General features: G+C 40.8%; 1 protein-coding gene across 1 annotated transcript in view; it reads left to right on the top strand.

Moving 5' to 3' along the window:
* The window catches only part of LOC132889175 (interferon gamma receptor 1-like), a 57793-nt gene extending 43083 nt beyond the window's left edge, over nt 1-14710 (top strand). The window contains exons 4-7 of the mRNA XM_060925424.1: nt 284-417; nt 6864-7035; nt 9057-9187; nt 12122-14710. Of these exons, the coding sequence (XP_060781407.1) occupies nt 284-417; nt 6864-7035; nt 9057-9187; nt 12122-12463 (779 nt within the window). The 3' untranslated portion in view covers nt 12464-14710. The remainder of the gene's footprint in view (nt 1-283; nt 418-6863; nt 7036-9056; nt 9188-12121) is intronic.
* Nucleotides 14711-24337: the final 9627 nt, after the last annotated feature.

Genomic DNA, 24337 nt, shown 5'->3' with positions numbered 1-24337 from the left:
GAAAAACAATCGACGCAACAAATAAATGACTCTTACACTGGCTCTTATAAACACACCAACACTACAGCTAAAGCCCAAATGAGCTGGTGTATTATTATTATTATTATTATTATTATTATTATTATTATTATTTAAAAGACCTGTATTTAAAATCAGTTGGTTGCATTGTATTACTTTTAAAGTTTGAAGTTAGGTGTGTGTGTGCGTGCGCGCGCGCTGCTTTTCCTTTTCCTCTCATTTCTTAACCTACTGTATATATTGTTTTTGGATATCTTTTGTTTAGGTGTGGTGGACTTCCCAGCGTTAAACATTTCTGTGTTCCCTCAAGCAATCAAACTCTCCTTTCTTCATCCCTTTGACGTCTATCAAGTAGACTCACTTGAAGATGCTTTTTCCTACACTGTTTTCGGTGACCTGGTAAGATCCCAATGTTTTTAAAGGGGTACAAAATATAATATATATGGTTGCTGATGTGACAAAGTAACGTATTAAGTATTCTATCAAATTTATGTACTAGAAAACAACGAAATATCTTGGTAATTGTAAATATAATACTTTATACGCTAAACCGCACAAGAGTCGCCATTTTTAAAAGACCGTGACGTCAGCGCTACCCACTGCACTAGCGGAACTCTCCGAAATAGAGGAGATGAGCGTGTAATCATGGCGTCGGGCACATCAAGTGAAAGCGACAGCTCTGTCGAATCATACGAAGAGATCCCGCAAGACACACTGCAAGCAGGCTATGGCTTAGAAGGGTACCAGTTTGAACCTAGGAGAGGTACTCTCGACTCCGGTGATGAAATAAGAGAAGAAAGCTCGGATGACGGCGAGGATGAGACTGATGCTGACCATGGACGTGGCGAGCGTGGGGCAGAGCTAGGGCTGCTCGATATTGGAAAAAATCAATATCACGATTTTTTCAGTAAATATCGATATCGCGATTTTTAAAACGATATTTATACACCTTTTTTTAAAGCCCTGATCATCAACACCTGAGGCACCGGGCCACATTTTTATAGTACAGGCCTCATAGGCTACCTGTCAACCCTTCCCGTTGTACCCTGAAACGCCTTTTACTTAAACTATTTACTGTGCAAGCGCGTACTTTGGATAGGTCCTATAGCCTGCACAAGGCTCACGTTCTCCTCACTCAACATTTCCGATCACAGAGGATGGAGCCAGCGCTGGTATTACCAGTGATTACTGCGTAACGTCCACACTGGCTCGTAGCCAGCCAAGGATAAAATCTCTCTCTCTCTCACACACACACACACACACACACACACACTACAACGTAAGCTTGTGTGTTGTTAAGACACCAACATTAAACACGCACACACACGGACTGGCCATTGGGAGTAGCAGGAGTTTGTGGGCCGGCGGAGAAAAAAAAAAGTTGCGCGCTGGCCTTTAATATGATAAGCAATGTTAACAGTTTCTTTAAGAAACTGTTAACATTGCTTATCATATTAAAGGCCAGCGCGCAACTGTAATAAACAATGTTAACAGTTTCTTAAAGAAACTTTTAACATTGCTTATCATATTAAAGGCCAGCGCGCAACTGTTTTGTTTTTTTCTCCGCCGGCCCACACTGAACCACCGGGAAAACTCCCGCTACTCCCGATGGCCAGTCCGTGTGAACACGCACAATATAGAGACAAGTCCTTAAGAATTAACATACATGAAAATAGCTCAGCGGCATGTAAACATTCCCTGAAAGTGTAGGTGGCACTGTGGCTAGATGCTACGTGAAATGGCACAAGGCAAACACCATGCGTCGCTCAGTCAACAGACAAAATCCACGAACCCAGTAGTCCTCCTACTACTGTGGGTTAGTGTTCTGTGGCCAAAAACACCCTACGCACAGTCATTCCAAAACATCCCCACTAGTTGCAGGTTATGTCTCAAATACAGATATGCGTTGTGGATTAAGCGATCTATTTTCAAGCATCAGGCTTCTCTTCCTTCATCTTCCAAATGTGGACTCCGCTATCTTTTTGGCATGTCAGCATTGAAATACCATTTGCAGAGATATTTCACTCGAAAAGTAAAAGCAACACATGATTAGGGCTACATGATTAGCAGGGGGACACCGTTTTAAGCGCACGGAATTTTAATAACAATGTAATTACATCTGAGTCCGTCTACATCGCGCAATAAACCCGTCCTTAGCAGAACCTACTTCAAAGCATGATGCTAGCTGCAGATGCACAAGTCAAAATCAAATGAACCCAAGTAAACATGCCGCGGCGGGCAACATTAATAACCAAATTGCCTTACCTTAAAACGCTGCCTTGACCACAGGACGACTCGCAGTTATTCCACTTAAATCCACACGGTTTAACACATCTAACACAGCTAGCAAGCTGGATATGTGCTAATATTGTTGTGCTTGTTTTCTTCCGTAGATGCCATTTTTACATTACCCAGTCCCACATCCAAAAATATGACGTAAATATGTTAATTGTATTATTATAACTATTAGCAAGCAAATCAAACAACATATTAACAAATCAATATATCAAATCACCCGACACGTATGAAAACAGAAGAACTGATTTTTTACTGTTGCGGAGATATCGCGGGAGTAGAATGGATGACGTATGCAAGGCTACGGTGTGCCTTAGGGGACAGAAGGGTTCGTTTTACCTTACTGTCACGTCAATGTTATTTTATTGCCATTGTAGAAATATTGTGCACGTCCCTTTCGACAAATGACAAAAAATCGTTTCATATCGATATTATGAATTTTGATATCGTTTGACACCAATATCGATATCGCGATAAAAATACGATATATTGCACAGCTCTAGGCAGAGCGTCTGCGTGCAGGTGACACGGTGTGGTGCTCGTGCGGAAAATGTAACGTGGAGTTGCTCACGAGTCCAGCAGAATTTATTTGCTGCAATGAGATAGGCGCCACCCGTGGACTTGCGAAATCGTCGCAAGAGGCAGAAACAGGTATTTCACACGTGCTATTCCCAACCTCAATGAGCCAACACAACCGGGCACATACATACGTCATGAGTGTTACGCAGAGAAAATGAACGTGCATTCTGATTGGATAAAATTAATATCATGGCGGGCTGTTCAAACTGCGGAAATGGTTTGCTCGAGCTACTTTCAAAACACTAACTTTCCAACCTTAGAACAAAAAACTTTTGTAAGTCTTGAATAAGGTTCATCAATGTGTGTGTTATTGTTATATTTACTCTATATATTGCCCTCTGTTCCCCTTTAAACACCTCAAATTTTTCTTCAAACTATCTGATACGGACACCAAATTTGATTTTACTTGGAGCATAAAAAATAAAAATGATAGATAAAAAAACCAGTAGTGAAAACGTCCTGTAGCAACTACAACTTAGCAATATCTAGGATTTGCACAAGACCTGTCTGAAACTGTTAACAGCGACCGTAGCATCCCACATGCATCACTGTACAGAGCGAGTGGTCTTGTATCACACAAACGGGGGTTAAACCCACTGCGTATATACATTTTTATATATTATATACACACAGACACTGTGGTTGAAGTCGGTCTTAAAATGACTCAGAATGATGTTGACTTTCGGCGTTGAGTGCGATTCACTGATTGACTCAATTCTCAAATGTATCATCCAGTGTGGAGATCTACATCTATTAAAGAAGTCCAAGCAGCTTGAAGACAAAACAGATGGTGTGTGTGTGTGTGTGTGTGTGTGTGTGTACTGAGCAATAAATTGACTTGTGTTTCATTAGACAATATGCAGACATCCAGTGTGTTTCAGGCCTGCAACATTTAAAAAAAAAAAAAAAAAAAAGGGTGGGACTGGGGCAGTTTAGGGCTAGTCATGAGGTAAAACAAGAAAATAATCATGCGATTTGAGATGGGTGAGGTCAACAGGTAATTTTGTAATTTTTTTTTTTTTTTAATCTGATTAGTTTATGGCTCTTCAAAAAATACTGCTGTGGCCTCAGGAGGATGTGAGTTCTGACGCCCCGGATCTGGGAAATGGAAACGTGCAAAATGTAAACCAGCTTCTTGTATGCATCAATTTAAAAAAAAAACCCGGTTAAACAAGATCAGCTCTTGGATGAATGATTCTGAAACTTGTTTCTCTCCTACCGGTAGCTGCTTCTAATGTATTTCTCTGTCCTGCAAAGGTGCTGTAAAGTTGAGCAGATCCCAAAGAAAATCTGTTTAAAGCTGTTTTTTGTATTTGCAGCATCTGTTTCATTGTGTTGATTTATATGTCATGACATGCTGTGTTTTTAAACTCGTAAAGTGCATATCACGGGTAAATCCAGGGGCAAGATCAGTGTAATTCTCCTATTTTATATTAAACTTTGGTCAAATATCTGTCACATTTTGTGCAATTTTTTTACCTTGCGCAATACCAGAAAAATTCAGTTGAAATCAAGCCATTTGAGGCGAATTGGTCCGCCTCTGAAAAAACTCGGCATTTGGATTTCCCGGCAAACATTGATTTTCGTGGCGTCATCTGCGGGACGCCTCCTTCTGAATCCTACGTCAGCGCTGGTTTGTTTATGAGGAAATGACCTGGTGGTTTTCTGCAAATTTCTTCAACGTTATCGCGTAATTATTAAAATGGTTAACAGAGATGTATCGTAGGAGGGTGTAGCAACACCAATCTTGATGGGATTAGTACTCCTCGTTTCCCAAAAGACCGGACAATGAGAGAGAAATGGGAGCGCTTGGTCTACACAGGCTGTGCACTGAAACCGTGCAAAGCTCGCGCAGCCTGCTGGTGCTTCCGCAGGTAACGTCACGAATCTGGCTTCAGACTCCCTTGGGATTTTTCCAGACGCGTTTTATTTTATTTTTTTCTGCTGTACAGGGAGTGCAGAATTATTAGGCAAGTTGTATTTTTGAGGATTAGTTTTATTATTGAAAAACAACTATGTTCTTGATGAACCCAAAAGACTCATAAATATCAAAGCTGAGTATTTTTGGAAGTTGGAGTAGGGCTTTCTTAGTTTTAGCTATCTTAAGAGGATATCTGTGTGTGCAGGTGACTATAACTGTGCATAATTATTAGGCAACTTAACAAAAAACAAACATGTACCCATTTCACTCATTTATTTTCACCAGGGAAACCAATATAACAACTCAACATTCACTAATATACATTGCTGGCATTCAAAAAAAAACAAAAACAAATCAGTGACTAATATAGCCGCCTTTCTTTACAAGGACACTCAAAAGCCTACCATCCATGGATTCGGTCAGTGTTTTGATCTGTTTGCGATCAACATTGTGTGCAGCAGCAACCACAGCCTCCCAGACACTGTTCAGAGATGTGTACTGTTTCCCCTCCTTGTAGATCTCACATTTGATGAGGGACCACAGGTTTTCTATGGGGTTCAGATCAGGTGAACAAGGAGGCCACGTCATTAATCTTTCTTCCTTTAGACCCTTTCTGGCCAGCCATGCTGTGGAGTACTTGGATGCGTGTGATGGAGCATTGTCCTGCATGAAAATCATGTTTTTCTTGAAGGATGCTGACTTCTTCCTGTACCACTGCTTGAAGAAGGTGTCTTCCAAAAACTGACAATAGGACTGGGAGTTGAGCTTGACGCCATCCTCAACCCGAAAAGGTCCCACAAGCTCATCTTTGATGATACCAGCCCATACCAGTACCCCACCTCCACCTTGCTGGCGTCTGAGTCGGACTGGAGCTCTCTGCCCTTTGCTGATCCAGCCACGAGCCCATCCATCTGGCCCATCAAGACTCACTCTCATTTCATTTGTCCATAAGACCTTAGAAAAATCAGTCTTGTGATACTTCTTGGCCCAGTCTTGACGTTTCATCTTGTGTGTCTTGTTCAGTGGTGGTCGTTTTTCAGCCTTTGTTACCTTGGCCGTGTCCCTGAGTATTGCACACCTTGTGCTTTTTGACACTCCAGTGATGTTGCAGCTCTGAAATATGGCAAAACTGGTGGCGAGTGGCATCTTGGCAGCTTCACGCTTGACTTTCCTCAGTTCACGGGCAGTTAGTTTGCGCCTTTTTTTTTCAACGCGCTTCTTGCGACCCTGTTGACTATTTTGAATGAAGCGCTTGATTGTTCGATGGTCACGCTTCAAAAGCTGGGCAATTTTAAGAGTGCTCCATCCTTTTGCAATATGTCACTATTTTTTACTTTTCTGAGTCCGTCAAATCCCTCTTCTGACCCATTTTGCCAAAGGAAAGGAAGTTGCCTAATAATTTTGCACACCTGATATAGGGTGTTGATGTCATTAGACCACACCCCTTTTCATTACAGAGATGCACATCACCTGGTATGCTTAATTGATAGGAGGCTTTCAAGCCTATGCAGCTTGGAGTAGGCCAACATGCATAGAGAAGGTAATGTGGTCAACATACTCATTTGCCTAATAATTCTGCACTCCCTGTAGACACATGGCCTTGTGCAAAACTACCCTTCTGGATGAGTGTGTAAAGGGACATACTTTCATATAAAAAAAAAAAACACGAAATTGATCCAGGATATGCCCTTTAAGAGTTTGTCATGTTTTTGGACAAGAGGGGGACACACACACACACACACGTGTGTGTGTGTGTGTGATTAAAGCTTTAAGAGTCCTCTGCTGCCCTCTGTGGTGATGAGAATAATAGAAGTGCTCTTTAAGCATGAATTTTTTTTTTTCCAAGATCGTATTTTATTTATCCATAATAGGACTATTTTAATATCAGTTCTACTTGTCTGTACAGCCTTAAAATGTTTATTTTTCTGAAAATTAAAGCCATTATTTAGCATATTAATCCACAGCTGAGTATTCATTTAGTCATATTGGTTGCATCATTATTTGTAAAGGATCTTTCTTTTTTTAAATCTTTTTTTTTATTTTTTTCCAGCAATCAGAGAAGCTCAATTATTGTGATTCTGGCGAGGGCCCGTGCACAGGAGAGCTCTACCTGGTCGAAAGTCTGAATGGGAGCTGCATTAATATATCCATCAAAGGAGATGTGAATGGCATATCAACTGAAACGTCCAGAATCGTGTGTGGTGTAGCTCCTAATGAAATGGGTAAGATTCATCTGTCATTCCTGACAGAACAAAACCCCACATGGACATGTAATAGGGAATGTCATATGGACGTGTGTGTGTGTGTGTGTGTGTGTGATGTGATGTGATGTGATTCACACATCAGTCATTGTCCTCACTACTCAGCCACAGACTTTTGGCCCCGGGCATGGCTCAGGGACTTCACAGCGCCCCTTTTTCCATTTCCCATTGAAATGAATGGGTAGAACTTTGGAATGATGTCATAAGGCCATTTGGAGTGAAATTACACATGGTCATTTTTAACGTACTCCTCCGAGACGGTTCATCTTATTCATGTCGAACTTGCCAAACATGATGCCAAGATATTGCTGAAGTTGAATTGCTAAGGGATTTTTGATGTGTTGTAATCTGTTGAAATTCTATAACATGCCAAGATATTGCTGAATGTTGAACTTGATATAATATGATTCTGATACTCTTTCGCCGTTATGGGCCTGTCTGGTATAGCGCCACCAACTGGCCAAGGAAAGAATAGGGTTTTGAATGTGTGTTTTGACACATGAATTTTAACATGCTCCTCCTAGACGGTTCATAAGATTCATGTGAAATTTGTTTTGCGTGATGCCAATATGTCGCTGATATTAAATTGCGAAGGGATTTTTGATATCTTGTAATATGTTGAAATGGCCTTATGATTTTAATATCTTGCCACATAAACAGGAAACGTGTCAGAAAGCCACAGTGCATTGACTGTATGGTCGGGCATTTCTTACTTCAATAGATATTATGATTATTATGATAACCTGACGCCCAATGGGCCTGCCTGTTATAGCGCCACCACCTGGCCAAGCAGGAAATGTGCCAGAAATTGGCAATGCCTTAACTAATTGATCTGACACTTTACAAAATATTGTGTATTATGATTGTGATGATATTCACATGTGTAATTCAGATGCCTAGCACAGCGCCACTATCTGGCCAAGCAGGAAATGGGGAAAAATGTTCAATTCATTGATGGATTGATCTGAAACTTTACAAAATATTGGATATCATGAGTCTGATGATATAACATATACAATTCTGTGCACACTCATACACTGTCATATGCATATTTATGCATACACACACTCTCTCACAAGTATGCACTCACATGCACACGCAACATCTATGAGCACACTCCGCCCCCCCCCCGGACAGACACACACAATAATAGTGGCGCTCCAGCGGAGCACCATACCTAAGAAAAAATGGTAAACCCATCGAGTCGATTTTTCGTGGTTCGTACGTGTACCACCAGTCATACACACCGCCTAGTGGCCAGTGCTAGTAATTACCAGTCATACACACCGCCTAGTGGCCAGTGCTGGTAATTACCAGTCATACACACCGCCTAGTGGCCAGTGCTGGTAATTGCCAGTCATACACACTGCCTAGTGGCCAGTCCTAGCCAGTAAAGAAATAAAACAAAAGAGACTGGCTAGGATATAAGAAAATTCTACAACCCAGAAACAGATGGGAGCTCCGCTTTTAGGCAGTGCTAAATCTATATATTAGTGACCTGCCATCATTGTGAATTTTGTTGCAGACATATGAAAACTCTGCATGTACGTACACACACTACAGACACAGGAAAGCGAAGATGACTTAAGATTACAGCGTGAGATAGAGATAAGGAGGAGACGCATATATAGTTTTGTACATATATAAATGTACATTTTCACACCACAGAGAAACACACACAGTCTTTGTCTGACTATCTCTCATCTGTCAAGCAGTCATGGCATTTGCAACATGCACATCACCTTTGAACATTTGATGAATATATGACATGTGACTGTTTTGTTGGGTGGCGGGATGTCCTGGGTTGCGGAACCACACGTGCGAGGGCCCGTCAAGGCCGCTCACGGCTTTAATTATTATTATCTCATCTCATTATCTCTAGCCACTTTATCCTGTTCTACAGGGTCGCAGGCAAGCTGGAGCCTTATTATTATTATTATTATTATTGTTGTTGTTGTTGTATTTTTTTTGTGTGTTTACAGATTGGACAGTGATTTTAACCATTGTGATGTGCTCCATGGTTGGCCTTCTGTTCTTAATCATAATTGGAGTCAAGATTTTCAAGAAACTGATTCAGCCTGACTCTCAAAGCACAATCTTCTCCAAACTCCTGGTAACCGGCTCTTAACTGTTTGTTAGTTTGTTTAAACCTTCAGTTTATTTATGCAAATGTTTGTGTATTTGTCAATTTCTGTATTCTCACTGGTGAGTATGACTGTAAAATGTTGCGTAGTTAAACATATGAAACATCCATCCATTATCTGTAGCCGCTTTTCCTGTACAGGGTCGCAGGCAAGCTGGAGCCTATCCCAGCCGACTATGGGTGAAAGGCAGGGTACACCCTGGACAAGTCGCCAGGTCATCACAGGGCTGACACATAGACACAGACAACCATTCACACTCACATTCACACCTACAGTCAATTTAGAGTCACCAGTTAACCTAACCTGCATGTCTTTGGACTGTGGGGGAAACCGGAGCACCCGGAGGAAACCCACGCAGACACGGGGAGAACATGCAAACTCCACACAAAGATCCTCATCGGCTGCTGGGCTCGAACCCAGAACCTTCTTGCTGTAAGGTGATCGTGCTAACCACTACACGACCATCAGGCACATTTCTCTTTCGCAACAGAAAAGCATTTGTTCTCCTGACAAGAAGGCATGAATTTGAATCCGAACAAAGCCACAGGAGTCAAGAGAGCAAAGTTAGTTGTGATTTTTGGGTGGTTGGGAGAGATGGCATTCTCTCTCTCTCTCTCTCTCTCATCAGTCACAGCAATACTAGACAATCTAGGAAAAGGGGAGCTAGTGTGTTGCAGTATTCTCTGATGCAGCATGAGCAGTTGGGGATTGCCAGCTTCACTCTCCCCAGTCAGTTGATGATGGGGAAAGCTGGCTGTCTGGCTGGTGGGTGGGAATTGGCAAATGACCAAATAGGGAAGAAATTGGGGGGGTAATAAAGTTCCCAATGGGGGGAATTTGGGGACACAGTCTCAAGAGTTCACATAGAGTGGTGCAAAAACCTTGAGTGAGCAATAGTTCTGTAGATGAAAATGGCTTGTTAATAAGAGGTCAGAGGAAAAATGGCCAGATTGGTTCGAGCTGCCAATAACTCAAATAATAACTCTGTAACCATGGTGAACATGAAAGCATCTCGGTATGCACAAAACATCGAACCTTGATGTGGATGGGCTGCAACAATAGAAGACCACACTGATTTCCACTCCTGTCAGCCAAGAACAAGAATCTGAGGCATGGATTTGCCCAAACTTGGCAGTGGACCAAAAAAAAGAGACCTGATTTTTTTTTTTTTTCAGGTCCGTCCCGAAACCTTGTGAACACGATATCTCAAAGGCTAATGAAAGGAATTTCACCAAACTTTCACCATTTGTGCATTTGGGGACAAACATTAAAGGAAAACTCCGGAGTGAAATGCTTTTTCGGTCTATTTTCGCATTATTGGGAGTGCATACGTTGAGTTGCTACCACAATCACGTCAATCGGATGTGTTTTGAGAAAATGAGTATTTTGTGATTTCAACCGGAAAGCGCCAACACGGCAGTGCCCGGGTTATGTCTTTTTGCCGATACAAAACGCTAGTTTTAAAACCATTGCAAAGCTCAAAACAACATGACAGTTCTGTGGAAGTGAGTAGAGGGTTCCTCCAAACAAAACGAGGTGTCTCTAGCTCTGCAAGTGCACGGATAGTGTGTAGAAGAGTTAATACAAAGCAATTTACTCGTAGAAGAGTAAATTGCTTTGTATTTACTCTTCTACACACACTATCCGTGCACTTGCAGAGCTAGAGACACCTCGTTCAAGACTGAACTCCAGACTCGAGGTTTAGTGACTCGACTAAAGCACTGGTCTGTGCCCATGATGGCCTCAGATTCTTGTTTTTGGCTGACAGGAGTGGCATCTTTTGCTGTTGTAGCCCATCCACTTGCAGACCGTCTGCTCACAAGATGTTTTTGCACCATCATCCCTGGAGATGAACAGTTTCTGAAATACTCGAACCAGTCCATCTGGTTCAAACATCCATGCCACAGTTAACATCAGAGATCATACTTTTTCTTCATTCTGATGTTTGATGTGAACTTTAACTGAAGCTCTTGAGCTGTAGCTGCATGATTTTTGCATTGCACTCTTGCCACATAATTGGCGGATTTAGATAACTGCACAAGTATACAGGTATTCCTAATAAAATGAACTGTGTATATACAGTTGTAGTCAGAAGTTTACATACAGTGATATGAATGTCATGGCAATATTTGACATTCCTGTGCCATTCTTGAGGTCTCAAGGCATTTATAAATGAAAGTGAGGCCATGGCTCTGCGTATATGCTTTAAAACAAGTCCTGACTTCAACCCTATTGAAAATATATGGACCGTGCTTATAAGTCGGGTCCATGCCAAGAAAAAAAAAAAAATTTAATTGAACTCTCCCAATTTTACCATGAAGAGTTGTGAAATATCCAACCAGAATTCTGCCAGAAGCTTGTTCATGGTAAACAAAAATGTTTGGTCAAGGTGAATCTTGCGAAGAGACATTTTACCCAAATATTAGGTGTGCTGTATGTATATTTTTGACCCTGTGTCAATTTCAGAAAACCTGAAGAAAATTAAATCTTGTGCACCAAATTCAATTTTTTTTTATTGTAGATGTAAGCTGTACATTCTGCCACAGAAAAAGAACAATTCAAAGAAATGACTGAAAGCCCAAATATTGCCATGACATTCATATCCAAGATGACATTCACGTTACCTGGATGTAAACTTCTGACCACAACTGTATATAATAGTGTTGTAACTAGTATTGAAGCAGAAGTGTTTGTAGCACATCCTCTGTAAACTCAAATAGTAATGTTCAATTGTAATACTGGAATTCTGGGTAAAATAATGCTGTTTTGTTGATGGTGTGCAATATCGGGCCTTACTAACTCATTCAGCACTCTGACTGTTTTAGACTTCTGTATCAGTGGGGCTGCAGAAGTATTATGTGATGAAGAGACAGTAATTTGATACCCCAATGTGTGTCCTACAGGGAATGGTGAACTCTGATCGCATCATTAACGAACCCGAGCAGCCTCATCTGTCCGTGGTGGCGTCTTTAGGTCACACCCCTCTGCTGGAGACCAGCGATCCGGCTTTTTTAGACACCTTCAGCCCAACGGTGACAGAAGAGTCTCTCTTCCCCACTCACCTTCCCATTCACAGCAGTACTGATGGAAAGGTATTGGATGAGGAAGACACTGGAGAGATGGAGGACTCTGATTCTGGAGGCTTTAACAGCGGTAACAGCTTCTCAGGCTATGACAGCCAAAAGTTCCCTGTTGATATGGGACAAGGAGACATGGTAGATGCCTATGGGCCACGTCAGCATTAAAGTGCACCACCTTGGGCCTTCAGCTAAAAATTAGAAAACAAGCTCGTTTCGAATTGAAATGTTTAGGAAGCAGCTTTACCTGAGAATAACCAACAATACAGTCATATATTGGACATTTCACAGATCTGCAAACCTTTTTTAGACAGTTACCTTTTGTGTCTCTCTTTACTTTGGTGTACACTGCGTCAGTTATTTCTCAAAAATACAGCAGTCCCCCCACCCCAATAAAAACTTCAACTGATACGATTGAAATACAGACATATGTGTTTTTGAATGCTCTCTTATTAAGCGCCACCCACTTTCTCGCCATCTCATATTAGTCATGTTTCAGCCAATGACTTGACTTTCTTTGCTTGAAAGTTTCAGGAAATGCTGTATAATAGACATTTCATTGAATTGGGAAAATTGGGAGCTTCTTGCCACCATTCAGTTCCAGCTAGTGAGCTTGGCTTCGCCGTGACCTTAATGTTTCAACAGCAAATGCTGTTATGGTGCGTTCAGACCGGAAGCAGCGACGGCGTCTCAAAGCGACCGGAAGACTTTCGTTTTCCATGTGAGCCAGCCAGTGTTGTCGTCAAGTCAGAGTCATTAATGAAAATTTCGAGTCGAGTCCAAGACTCCAGCCTCACCATTTGACGGTAGCTGTTTCAGTGCCATTAACGTTAGTTTGTTCCTGAACAGGTGAATGTGCTTCTCTTTGTCAGGCAGTGTGAAGTATTCTGTCAGATAGTTGGGAGACAGATGTAAGGGCAGAAGGTGTGTTTATTAATGCAAGTGAAGACGGTAAACAATCCAGAACGGCAGGCAAAATCATAAAACAATGGAACGGGCTATCGTAGACTCGGCAGAATCAAAGACGAGAAACGGGAAATCAGGGATCAGGAAACCAAACAAGGAAATGAGGTTTGGTAATGTGTCAGCAATGCAACTCAATACTTCGCAAAGCAAGTGTGTTTTTATATCGGCATGCTGATTGCACCTTAATCCTGTGCAGTGAGTCATTTACTGTGCATGCGCGAGAGTCCGCTTGGTGCGCGTGCTGTCTGGAGCGCACCTGAGAGTCTATCTGGTGCACAAGCCAAGGTGCGCAGGTGTGACACTCTCTTACACGAAATTAGTACAAAATTAACGTAGATAGATAGATATAAATATCTTTTGCCAAATTATTATGGCATGTGACAAAAAAATAAAGAAAAAAAATCAAAGTCCTCGTCTCCAATTTGAGTTGGAATGCAGTTAATGCACGAGTCAGACTCGAGTACTACAAGCCTGGAGCCAGCGTCTCCCTCATTAGCAAGTAGCAGCACGAACTTTGGCGGTGAGGGTGTCCGAATAAAGCTGAAGTCCAGGCAACTTTATAATGATGAGCAATGATATGGTTCGTCAAGAACACGGTCGTGTAAATTTTGGTTCTGTTCAAACCAAAGCGTGGACGAAGGTGCCTGAAACTCTAGTTGGTGAAATTCGGAGGGAATTACGTGCTAACTAGCAGCATAGCATTTAAAACAGTTTTGCTTGACCATTTGATGCGAATCAGTCAAGAACATTAACATTAGTGTTTGTCTTAACAATTCAATACACAACTAGAACAAACTTCATACGGCTATTAACTTGCATGTGACTTCAGTCCGATGCTGTCAAACAGGAGTTATGAGGCGAGGTGTTTGTTGGATATGTTAAAATGAGAACAGTGACTTCTGACAATATATTCTCCCCTCCCAAAGATACTGGTTTGCTTTGCAGCACTTTTAAATAAAGTTTACAAGCCTAAGCATTCCACACAACCTTGTACTCGCCCGTTTCATCTCCATCACAGGACTTCCCCGAACTTCAGCAGCGTCGTGAGCGGGGCAGTCCGAGTCTGAACGCACCATTACACACCGTGCTGGAAAAGGGTTTAAAATCAAGGAGAAATGCAAAAACGTTCAGGTGAACAGTTTCACCTGCTGTTGTGGAATTGTAAATTTCGATTATGCTTCACGATGTGAACAGAACCTTCTGATTGTTGTGTTGTGAAAATGAAGCATGGGGTGATTTGAGATTACGGGTTGAGGTTCTGTTCAAATGAAGCTGGTTTTGTTTGTTTGTTTGTTTGTTTGTTTGTTTGTTTGTTTTCCTCCCCCCTTTTGGGAAGAAACGCATGTGACTGTTACTAGGACGAATCTGAGATCTGAAAAAGCTGTTAAGTTTTTTAACATGCAGTGAGAGTAAAAAGTATTTGATCCCTTGCTGATTTTGTTGGTTTGCCCACTAATAAAGACATGATCATTCTATACTTTTAATGGTAAATGTATTCTAACATGGAGAGATAGAATATCAACCAGAAAATAACTTTAAAGAATATATATTAATTGATTTGTATTTCATTGAGGGAAATAAGTATTTGATCCCCTAGTATGCATTAGGAGTTCTGGCTTTCACAGACCAGTTAGACACTCCCAATCAACTTGGTACCTGAATTGAAGACACCTGTTCTAACTAATCACCTGTATGAAAGACACCTGTTCACAGAATCAGACAATCAGACAGATTCCAAACTCTCCAACATGGGTAAGACCAAAGAACTCTCTCAGGACCTCAGAGACAGGATTGTTGACCTGCACAAATCTGGAATGGGCTACAAAAACATTAGCAAGATGCTGGGTATTAAAGTAACAACCATTGGTGCAATTGTGAGAAAATTTAAGAAGTATAACATGACCATCAATAGACCTCAGTCTGGTGCTCCACAGAAGATTTCACCTCGTGGGGTGGCAATGATCATGAGAACTGTGAGAAATCGGCCTGCAACCACACAGCGGGAGTTAGTGAATGACCTCAAGGCAGCTGGGACCACAGTCACCAGGAAAACAATTGGCAACAGTTTGCGCCGCAATGGATTAAAATCCTGCAGTGCCCGAAAGGTACCCCTGCTTAAGAAGGCACATGTGGAGGCCCGCCTGAAGTATGCCAATGATCACCTCAAAGATGTACAAAGTAATCTGGAGAAGGTTCTGTGGTCAGACAAGACCAAAATTGAACTATTTGGCCTAAACTCTACTCGTCATGTGTGGTGGAAGAAAAATGCTACCTATGACCCCAGGAACACTGTGCCCACCGTCAAGCATGGAGGTGGAAGCATTATGTTTTGGGGGTGTTTCTCTGCCAAGGGCACAGGGCTACTTCACCGCATCACTGGGAAGATGGATGGAGCCATGTACCGTGCAGTCCTGAGGGACAACCTCCTCCCCTCTGCCAGGAAGTTGAAAATGGGCCATGGTTAGGTCTTCCAACATGACAACGACCCGAATCATACAGCAAAGGCAACAAAGGAATGGCTCAAGAAGAACCACATTTAAGGTCATGGAATGGCCCAGCCAGTCTCCGGACCTCAATCCAATCGAAAATCTATGGAGGGAACTGAAGGTCCGAGTTGCCTTCTTTGCAGATCCTCTCTAAATCATTAAGGTTGGTGGGCTGTCGCTTGGCAACTCGGACCTTCAGCTCCCTCCATAGATTTTCGATTGGACAGCACACCAACCTTAATGATTTAGAGAGGATCCACAAAGAAGAGTGGGCCAAAATTCCCCCGATATGTGTGCTAACCTTGCGGTTAACTACAACAAACGTCTGTCCGCTGTGCTTGCAAACAAAGGCTTTGTCACCAAGTATTAAGTGCTTTTGGCTAGAGGGATCAAATACTTATTTCCCTCAATGAAATACAAATCAATTAAAATATATTCTTTAAAGTTATTTTCTGGATTTTCTTTGATATTCTATCTCTCCATGTTAGAATACATCTACCATTAAAAGTATAGAATGATCATGTCTTTATTAGTGGGCAAACCAACAAAATCAGCAAGGGATCAAATACTTTTTACTCACTGTAAATGAAACTGTGTCTAGGGTTGTTTGTGGGCTTTTCTGACATTTTTAGTTTCAGTGAGTGTGTTTCAAGTTGTGTGTGGGTTTTTTTTTTTAAATATCATTAAAGACAACTTGCTGTCTGTCTTGTAATGATTTGAATAATCGCTTTAAATTAGAGTTGCATGAAAACTGCGATATCTCAGCATGTGCCAAGTAAAACACTGAGTCAGTTACTGGCAATGTGAAGATGAGCCTTTTTATATCTGATGCCTCGAATTGTTCAACAGCAGCGAGCCTTTTAGGCACTTTATGCGTATATGTTGAATTAGACGGACTGGGTTTGATCAGTGTCCTTCAAACCCCGTTGCCGAAGTGCTGTAAGAGAGCTTGAGCCATTTAATAAATAAAATATGCTGTTGTCTTGTATTCAGAAAAAAAAGCAGGATTTTTTTTCCAGCCTGCTTTTCAGTTGTACTCCAGACATCCTATTATTTGTTAAAGCACGTGATGAACAATGTTCCTAACTCAGCATGACACAAAATGTTTTTACCTGATTTATGAGTCGTAACAATCGAGCTGCTTCATTCTGCTGAACAGTAGCACAAAAAAACAATTACTTGCACGCATTAGGAGGAAAGCAACATCCAATGCAATGACTGTCATTGTATCAAGTTTATAAAGTAGTAAAGTCTCTTCTGCTTGGTGCACCGTGCATTTGCCTCGTCGTCGAAACAAAATCAGCATTTACAGGTTTCTATGTACATTTCAAAATATTCACTACATATAATATTAGAGTAGAGACTGATTAAGTAGCGTACATATAATCATTTCTTTGTGATCCAGTATTGCTGTTGACCAGTGCTACAGCGCCCTCCACAATTATTGGCACCCCTCGTTAAGATGTGTTGTTAGGCTTCTAATAAATTCATTTTTTTAAAATAATATAGGACAACAATGCAAAAAAAAAGAGAAACATCCAACCTTTAATTCAGTGGGAAAAAAAATTCCCAATTTAAAAAATAATTATTTTACATGAAATCGTGTGCCACAATTATTGGCACCCCTGATATTAATACTTTGTACAACCCACTTTTGCCAACAAGACAGCACTTAATCTTCTCCTATAACAACATTTCACAAGATGGGAGAATACAGAGAGAGGGATCTTTGACCATTCCTCTTTGCACAATCTCTCTAAGTCGTCCTGGGTCCTCTCCTATGCGCTCTCCTTCAGCTCACCCCACAGGTTTTCAATTGGGTTGAGGTCTGGGGACTGAGATGGCCATGGGAGGAGCTTGATTTTGTGTCTGGTGAACCATTTTTGTGTTGATTTGGCCACATGTTTAGGGTCATTATCTTGCTCAAAGACCCAGTGACGACCCATCTTCAGATTTCGGGCAGAGGCCACCAGATTTTGATTTAAAATGTCCTGGTATTTCAGAGAGTTCATGATGCCATGCACCCTAACAAGGTTCCCGGGGCCTTTGGAAGAGAAACAGGCCCACAGCATCACCGATCCTCCCCCATACTTCACAGTGGGCATGAAGTGCTTTTCCGCATACTCATCTTTTGTGACGTATTAGTGTTTGTTGCCAAAAAGCTCCATCTTGGTCTCATCTGACCAAAGCACATGGTCCCAGTACCGCTTGGCGAACTCCAGACGTTTATGCTTGTAAGTGAGAAAAGGCTTTTTCCGTGCATGCCTCCCAAACAGCTTGTTGGCATGTAGATGGCGCCTGATGGTCGTTATGGAGACTTTGTGATCCTAAGATGCTACTCTTTGATGCGATTCTCTAACAGTGAGCTTTGGAGAACTTTTTACTTCTCTTCCCATCCTCCTCACTGTGCATGGTGGCAAGATAAGATAAACTTGCATCCTCGTCCAGGCTTGTTTGCCACTGTTCCAGTTGTTTTAAACTTCCTGATGATTCCTCTGACTGTAGTTATGGGCAGGTGTAGGCGAACGGCTATTTTCTTGTAGCCATTGCCTGACCTTATGAAGGTCGACACACATCTGCCTTACTTGAACGGTGTGTTCTCTTGTCTTTCCCATGTTGAAGAGTGGATAAGAGAAATAGGCCTCTGTGTCACATCATATTTATACCCCAGGGAAACAGGATGTGATTAATTACTAATTAAAGGTTCCTAGATACTCTGATCAACTTTATAAACTACAGTAGAAATGACAAATGCTTCAATTACATTTATTTTCTAGGAATTATGAGTGCCAATAATTGTGGAACAGGTGATTTTATGAAAATTATTTCTTGGTCAGGGATTTTATTCACTTGAGTTAAAGGTTAAATTTTTCTACAATTTTCAGTGCGAGATTATGCTTCTGCAATAAAAATTGAATTTATTTTAAGGCTTTTAACACGTCTTAACCAGGGGTGCCAATAATTGTGGAGGGCGCTGTGTACCTTCGATAAAAGTGATGCTAAAAAAACATTTTATATATGTGTGTAATATATATTAATTATAATTGTGTGTGTGTGTGTATATGTATTAGTGCAGTGCAAAACTTTTAGGTAACTTTTTTTTTTTTTTTTTTTTCTTTTTAAAGTACAAAGTTTTTGTAGATTTATTTCTACATTATCACATCAGTACAAAAACATTTTAGATTTCCAAACATTTAATTTTGTGATGGAAAACTAATATTACAGAGAAATGTTTGCACTTCAGTAAAGAAAGCAGCACATTACAGAAGAAACCACTTTTCAGATGGAAAAACATTAATGAAGGCTGCTGGGGGTTTTTTGGGGTTTTTTTTTTGCCCCCCACAAAAAAAAAAAAGGGAGCGTGACAGTTTCCAGAAGAAATATCACTGGTTCTGTAAGATGCTCAGTAAAACCTACAAGTCTCTATAAACTGCGCAATTTGTACCTGATCTATGTTTTAAATTTGTGGGGGGTTTGTTTGTGTGTTTTTTGTGTGTGTTTTTTGTTTGTTTGTTTGTTTGTTTGTTTTTGTTTAAGTAAAGCGTCATCACACCAAATATTTCCTTTATCGTTTTCCATTTATTATTTTAATGTAGAAACATGTTCATTTTATTATTTTTGAAGGCTTCTTTGCATGTGCCTCAAGGTCTCTTTTGCAGTTCTGTATTATTTGCTCAAGCCTGATAAACAATCCTCTATGATTTGCTTAAACAGACACTGAGTATTGTCATTATGCCCTAATGTTTTTGTATAATTTGCTGATTTCTTTATCGTTTAACTAAACTGTTGCTACACTTTTTTTATATCCTGCTTAGCTCGTGTGTGTTCCTGTATGACATTTCCTTGTTGTTGTTGTTGTTTTAAATAAATAAAAATTGTATCTGTGCATGGATGGATAGACAGAATTAATTTTGGGTTTGTTGTCGTCCCCCCCCCCATGGCATCATGTTTAGTCTTTTAAATTGACTTACCTCTTGATGTAACATTTTCACTAAATGAATCACTTAATTTTTGTTGTTAAAGCCCACCCTTCAAAAGTACTGAGTAGAATGGCGATGATGGATCTACTCTTTAAAAGGAATAAAATTCAGTTAAAGCTCGACTGCCTTTCAGATTTTCCAGCTTTAAGTCCTAAAAAGAATTTTCCCTGACACCCAATTTTTGTTTAGTGGACCAAAAGCTACTGAATTCGAATCACAGACTTCCAATTTTATTAGTTTTTTTTTAAATAGAACTATGAATGAATTTAAGGCCACGTGGCCCTAAATTCTCCACTATTTTTTCCTGCTTCACCATGGCCCAATTCAAGATGTGTCATGCATGACGTGGTGGGCTTTCCCTGGTTGCCAAGGCTTTGTGGGATACAAATCTGAAACGGGAGAGAAAAATGGGCGACATGAGTGTGCGAATGAAACATGAAAGACTGAGTACAGTAATGGAAAGTGAGAAGAAAAGGCGTTATGTTGCGAAGGAAAGGAAACACAGGACCAAACTAATAAATATCGGCGGTCAGCGAGCACCTCGGTGTGATCAGCTGTTCGTTTAGTGACGGAATGATGTAACAGTTAGTGCACAGTCAAAGGTAAACCTGTAGATGACAGTAATACAACACTGATGGATGCCAGCAGCTGTAAAACACAAGATGATGCCAATGGCAAAAGGTAAACCTGTGCATGTGCACACGGACTTCCTCTCTCTGCTTGACTGCTCAAAGCGAGTGATTTTATGCACATTATTTGCTCGGGACTCCCCTCAAATTAAATAACTTCCCAGCCACAGAATGGGTTGGGGTTTTAAAAGATTTTAAAGAAATAAATGGACATCACACTGACCAAATTTCAGAGGGAACTAAATTTCACCGGTTTTATGAAATCGAAAGGCCATCTAGCTTTAATAAGAACTGAATAGAATTGTGTATTTGCTTTCGTGATGTCACTATTCCATTGGTGAAATACAGTTATTGGTAGGGGAGAGCAGGGAGACTTGGGACATGTTTTCAGCTGTTGTGCATTGTGTGAAATTCTTTTCAGGCAGCATCACGTTTTATGTTGCATTAGTATGTGTTTATTATATCCTCTTAACACATTAGTTTCTCAGCTTATCCCACCTACTGACCTTCAGGCTTCACTTTCTCGGTCATTAATTTTTGCCAGGAGACATGGGACAAAAATAAAATATCTTGGCCTGCATGTTTAATTTATTCTCAACTTGTACCATATGAACTGTATGAACATACAGTGCTGATACAGCAATTTACCCAAAACCTGACGAGACTAAACCGTTCCACGCTCAAGAAGGAATGAAATAAGCTTAATCCTCAGGCAGGGACACGCCCACATTTTAAAAACATTTTTTTAAAAATTCTATTTGTAAACCACAAGAAAAAAAGCCTGTAACATGATGAACTGTCCCAACTCTCTCCATCTGACCATTTCGGGGGAAAAAATCCTTAAATTTTTTTCCCCCAGAATGCAAGTTTTTAATAAATAATACTATACTAGTGCATCTCAAAAAATTAGAATACCATTAAAAAGTTCCTTTTTTTTCATAATTTAATTCAAAAAGGTAAACTTTCATATATTCTATATTCATTATATGTAAAGTGAAATATTTAAAGCCTTTTTTGTTTTAATTTTGATGATTATGGCTTATAGCTCATGAAAATCAGAAGTCCAGTATCTCAAATTATTAGAATATTCCCTAAGATCAATCAAAAAAAAGGATTTACAATCCAGAAATGTCCAACTTCTGAAAAGTATATTCATTTATACACTCAATACTTGGTTGGGGCTCCTTTACCATGAATTACTGTATCAATGCGGTGTGGCATGGAGGTGATCAGTCTGTGGCACTGCTGAGGTGTTATTGAAGTCCAGGTTGCTTTGATAGTGGCTTTCAGCGTATCTGTATTTTTGGGTCGGGTGTTTCTCATCTTCCTCTTGACAATACCCCATAGATTCTCTATGGGGTTCAGGTCAGGCAAGTTGGCTGACCAATCAAACACAGTAATATCATGGTCAGCAAACCATTTGGTAGTAGTTTTGGCACTGTGGGTAGGTGCTAAGTCCTGCTGGAAAAGGAAATCAGCATCTCCAAAAAGCTCGTCAGCAGATGGAAGCATGTAGTCAGCTGGGATAGGCTCCAGCTTGCCTGCGACCCTGTAGAAGGATAAAGCGGCTTGAGATAATGAGATGAGATGAGACATTGATCTTGCTCCTGAATTTACCCGTGATATGCACTTTAAAACAAGGATTAACAAAGCCAGAATAGTCCTCAACAATCTCGGGAAGATCTGGGCACTGAAGGTGCAATCTAAGATTACTAAGTTAAAGGAAAACTGAAGGTAAATTTTTTGTATTATCAAAATGCTATTTATCTCATTTTATTAAATATAGGAATGCATTTTTGATCGCTATCTTGTCGCTGCTATAGCAAGTTATGAGTGTTTGAAATATGCTCTGTAATATATCAGTCCATATGTCAAAGCAATGGGCGTAAACGAGATTCGTTGAGACCTGTGCGAGACATCGTAGGACGGAAGTAAAACTTACAGCGGAAATCAAACCTTGTGTCCGAAATCGCTTACTCGTTCACTACTCCCAATATAAGGAATTACTATATAGAGGACTATATAGTGAGCTCATTGGTAAAATGAAGAAAAAAACCCCACTTTTGGTCACTAGTCCATCGCGCTGGTATTACGTCATTACTGTCGCACAATTAAAATGTACCCGATCAGTCGGCTTGTGGGATTTCAAAATAATAAATGCATGTGTTTTTATGGTAAATCCATATTATACTGAGCGTATTTCTCACATTAATAAGTACAAAGTACCTGCATCTTTCAGGTCTTTTTAAATCAAGGCTGAATACTTTCTTCTTTGCTGCTGCCTTTTCTCATCTCATCTCATTATCTGTAGCCGCTTTATCCTTCTACAGGGTCGCAGGCAAGCTGGAGCCTATCCCAGTTGACTATGGGTGAGAGGTGGGGTACACCCTGGACAAGTCGCCAGGTCATCACAGGGCTGACACATAGACACAGACAACCATTCACACTCACATTCACACCTACGGTCAATTTAGAGTCACCAGTTAACCTAACCTGCATGTCTTTGGACTGTGGGGGAAACCGGAGCACCCGGAGGAAACCCACGCGGACACGGGGAGAACATGCAAACTCCGCACAGAAAGGCCCTCGCCGGCCCCGGGGCTCGAACCCAGGACCTTCTTGCTGTGAGGCGACAGTGCTAACCACTACACCACCGTGCCGCCACCGCTGCCTTTTATTAAATCAAATTTGAGACCTTTAATTTGCTTTCTTTCAGTGCAACCACAATGCATGATGGGATATATTACTTTGGTTAGGGACCATCGTTGTACACTACTTTTCATAATGCATTGTGGGATACTTTGAGTGCACTATATAGGGTGTAGATCATCCTCACTAAGGTTTCGGACAGCACTACAAAATGGCGTCCCTACTATATAGTGAGTAGGGAGCAATTTTGGACACAGGGAAAATGACCAACATCTGTCAATATTGTCAAAAGACGCGCGCGCCCTCTTTCGAATGCTGATGTAATCAAGCCGGAAGTTTTGTTTGTTTTGATAGCAATCGGGAAAGTTTGAAAAAGTAGGCAGTAATCATCATTTAAACTCATTTTTGTGCAATATTTCGTTTGCAAAACAGTTTTCAAAATGGCGGCGCTGACACTTCATGTTTCAAAGTCTCGCACAAGTCTCGTGAAGATCGCGTGGATAAGCGACGCCCGCTGTGGACCAAACAAACTCAATTCAACACGGCTAAAAACCGAACAGGCCGATAAGTATAATATTTAATTGCAATTAGTTGCCAATACGAGTCACGATATAAGGTTACTAAAACCGCAAACGGAATTAAATAACACGTTAATTAAGAAATAAAGCAAGTTTAAAAATGACTTCAGTTCTCCTTTAAAGATCTTTGAATTGAATGTTAAACCCATCCTTCTGTATGGAGCAGAGACTTGGAGGACCACTAAAGCTATGCTAAGGAAAATGCAAACACACTTTAATTACTGTCTGAGGAGAATAATGAATGTTAGATGGACAGATAGAATGAAGAACAAAGGACTATGTGAAATAACCAACCGATAACCAGTAGAGACACAAATCCAGAAGAAGACATGGAGCTGGATAGAACATACACTCAGGAAGCTGCCAAATAACAATAGTAGGTAAGCTTTAAAATAGAAACCACAAGGAAAAAGGAAAAGAGGTCGTCCCAAAAACACCTGGAGTAGCGGCGTTGAAGGTGAAATGGGAGCCAAGGGCTATTTTTGGTCATGATTAGAGAAAACTGCACAAAATAGAACTAGATGGAAAGCTCTTGTTGGTGGCCTATGCTCCAAGGGAGCCAAGGGCTTAATTTTATAACAAATCTCGAATTCACCAGTGTACGTTACCCTAGTTTTGGTTGACCGAAATATTGAACTGCACAAACCTTACTGCAGTGTCCAGCTTCGTGGCTCCAAAGGAACCAGGTTACTGAAAAGGGCAACATGTAACTTCTGATGTAATCTAAAACCTGATTGGTTGAAATTAATTTATG

This window comes from Neoarius graeffei, chromosome 7, assembly GCF_027579695.1.
Source record: "Neoarius graeffei isolate fNeoGra1 chromosome 7, fNeoGra1.pri, whole genome shotgun sequence".
Classification (NCBI taxonomy): domain Eukaryota; kingdom Metazoa; phylum Chordata; class Actinopteri; order Siluriformes; family Ariidae; genus Neoarius; species Neoarius graeffei.
Note: the sequence above shows the minus strand (reverse complement) of the source record. Positions and strands in the feature narration are given on the sequence as shown.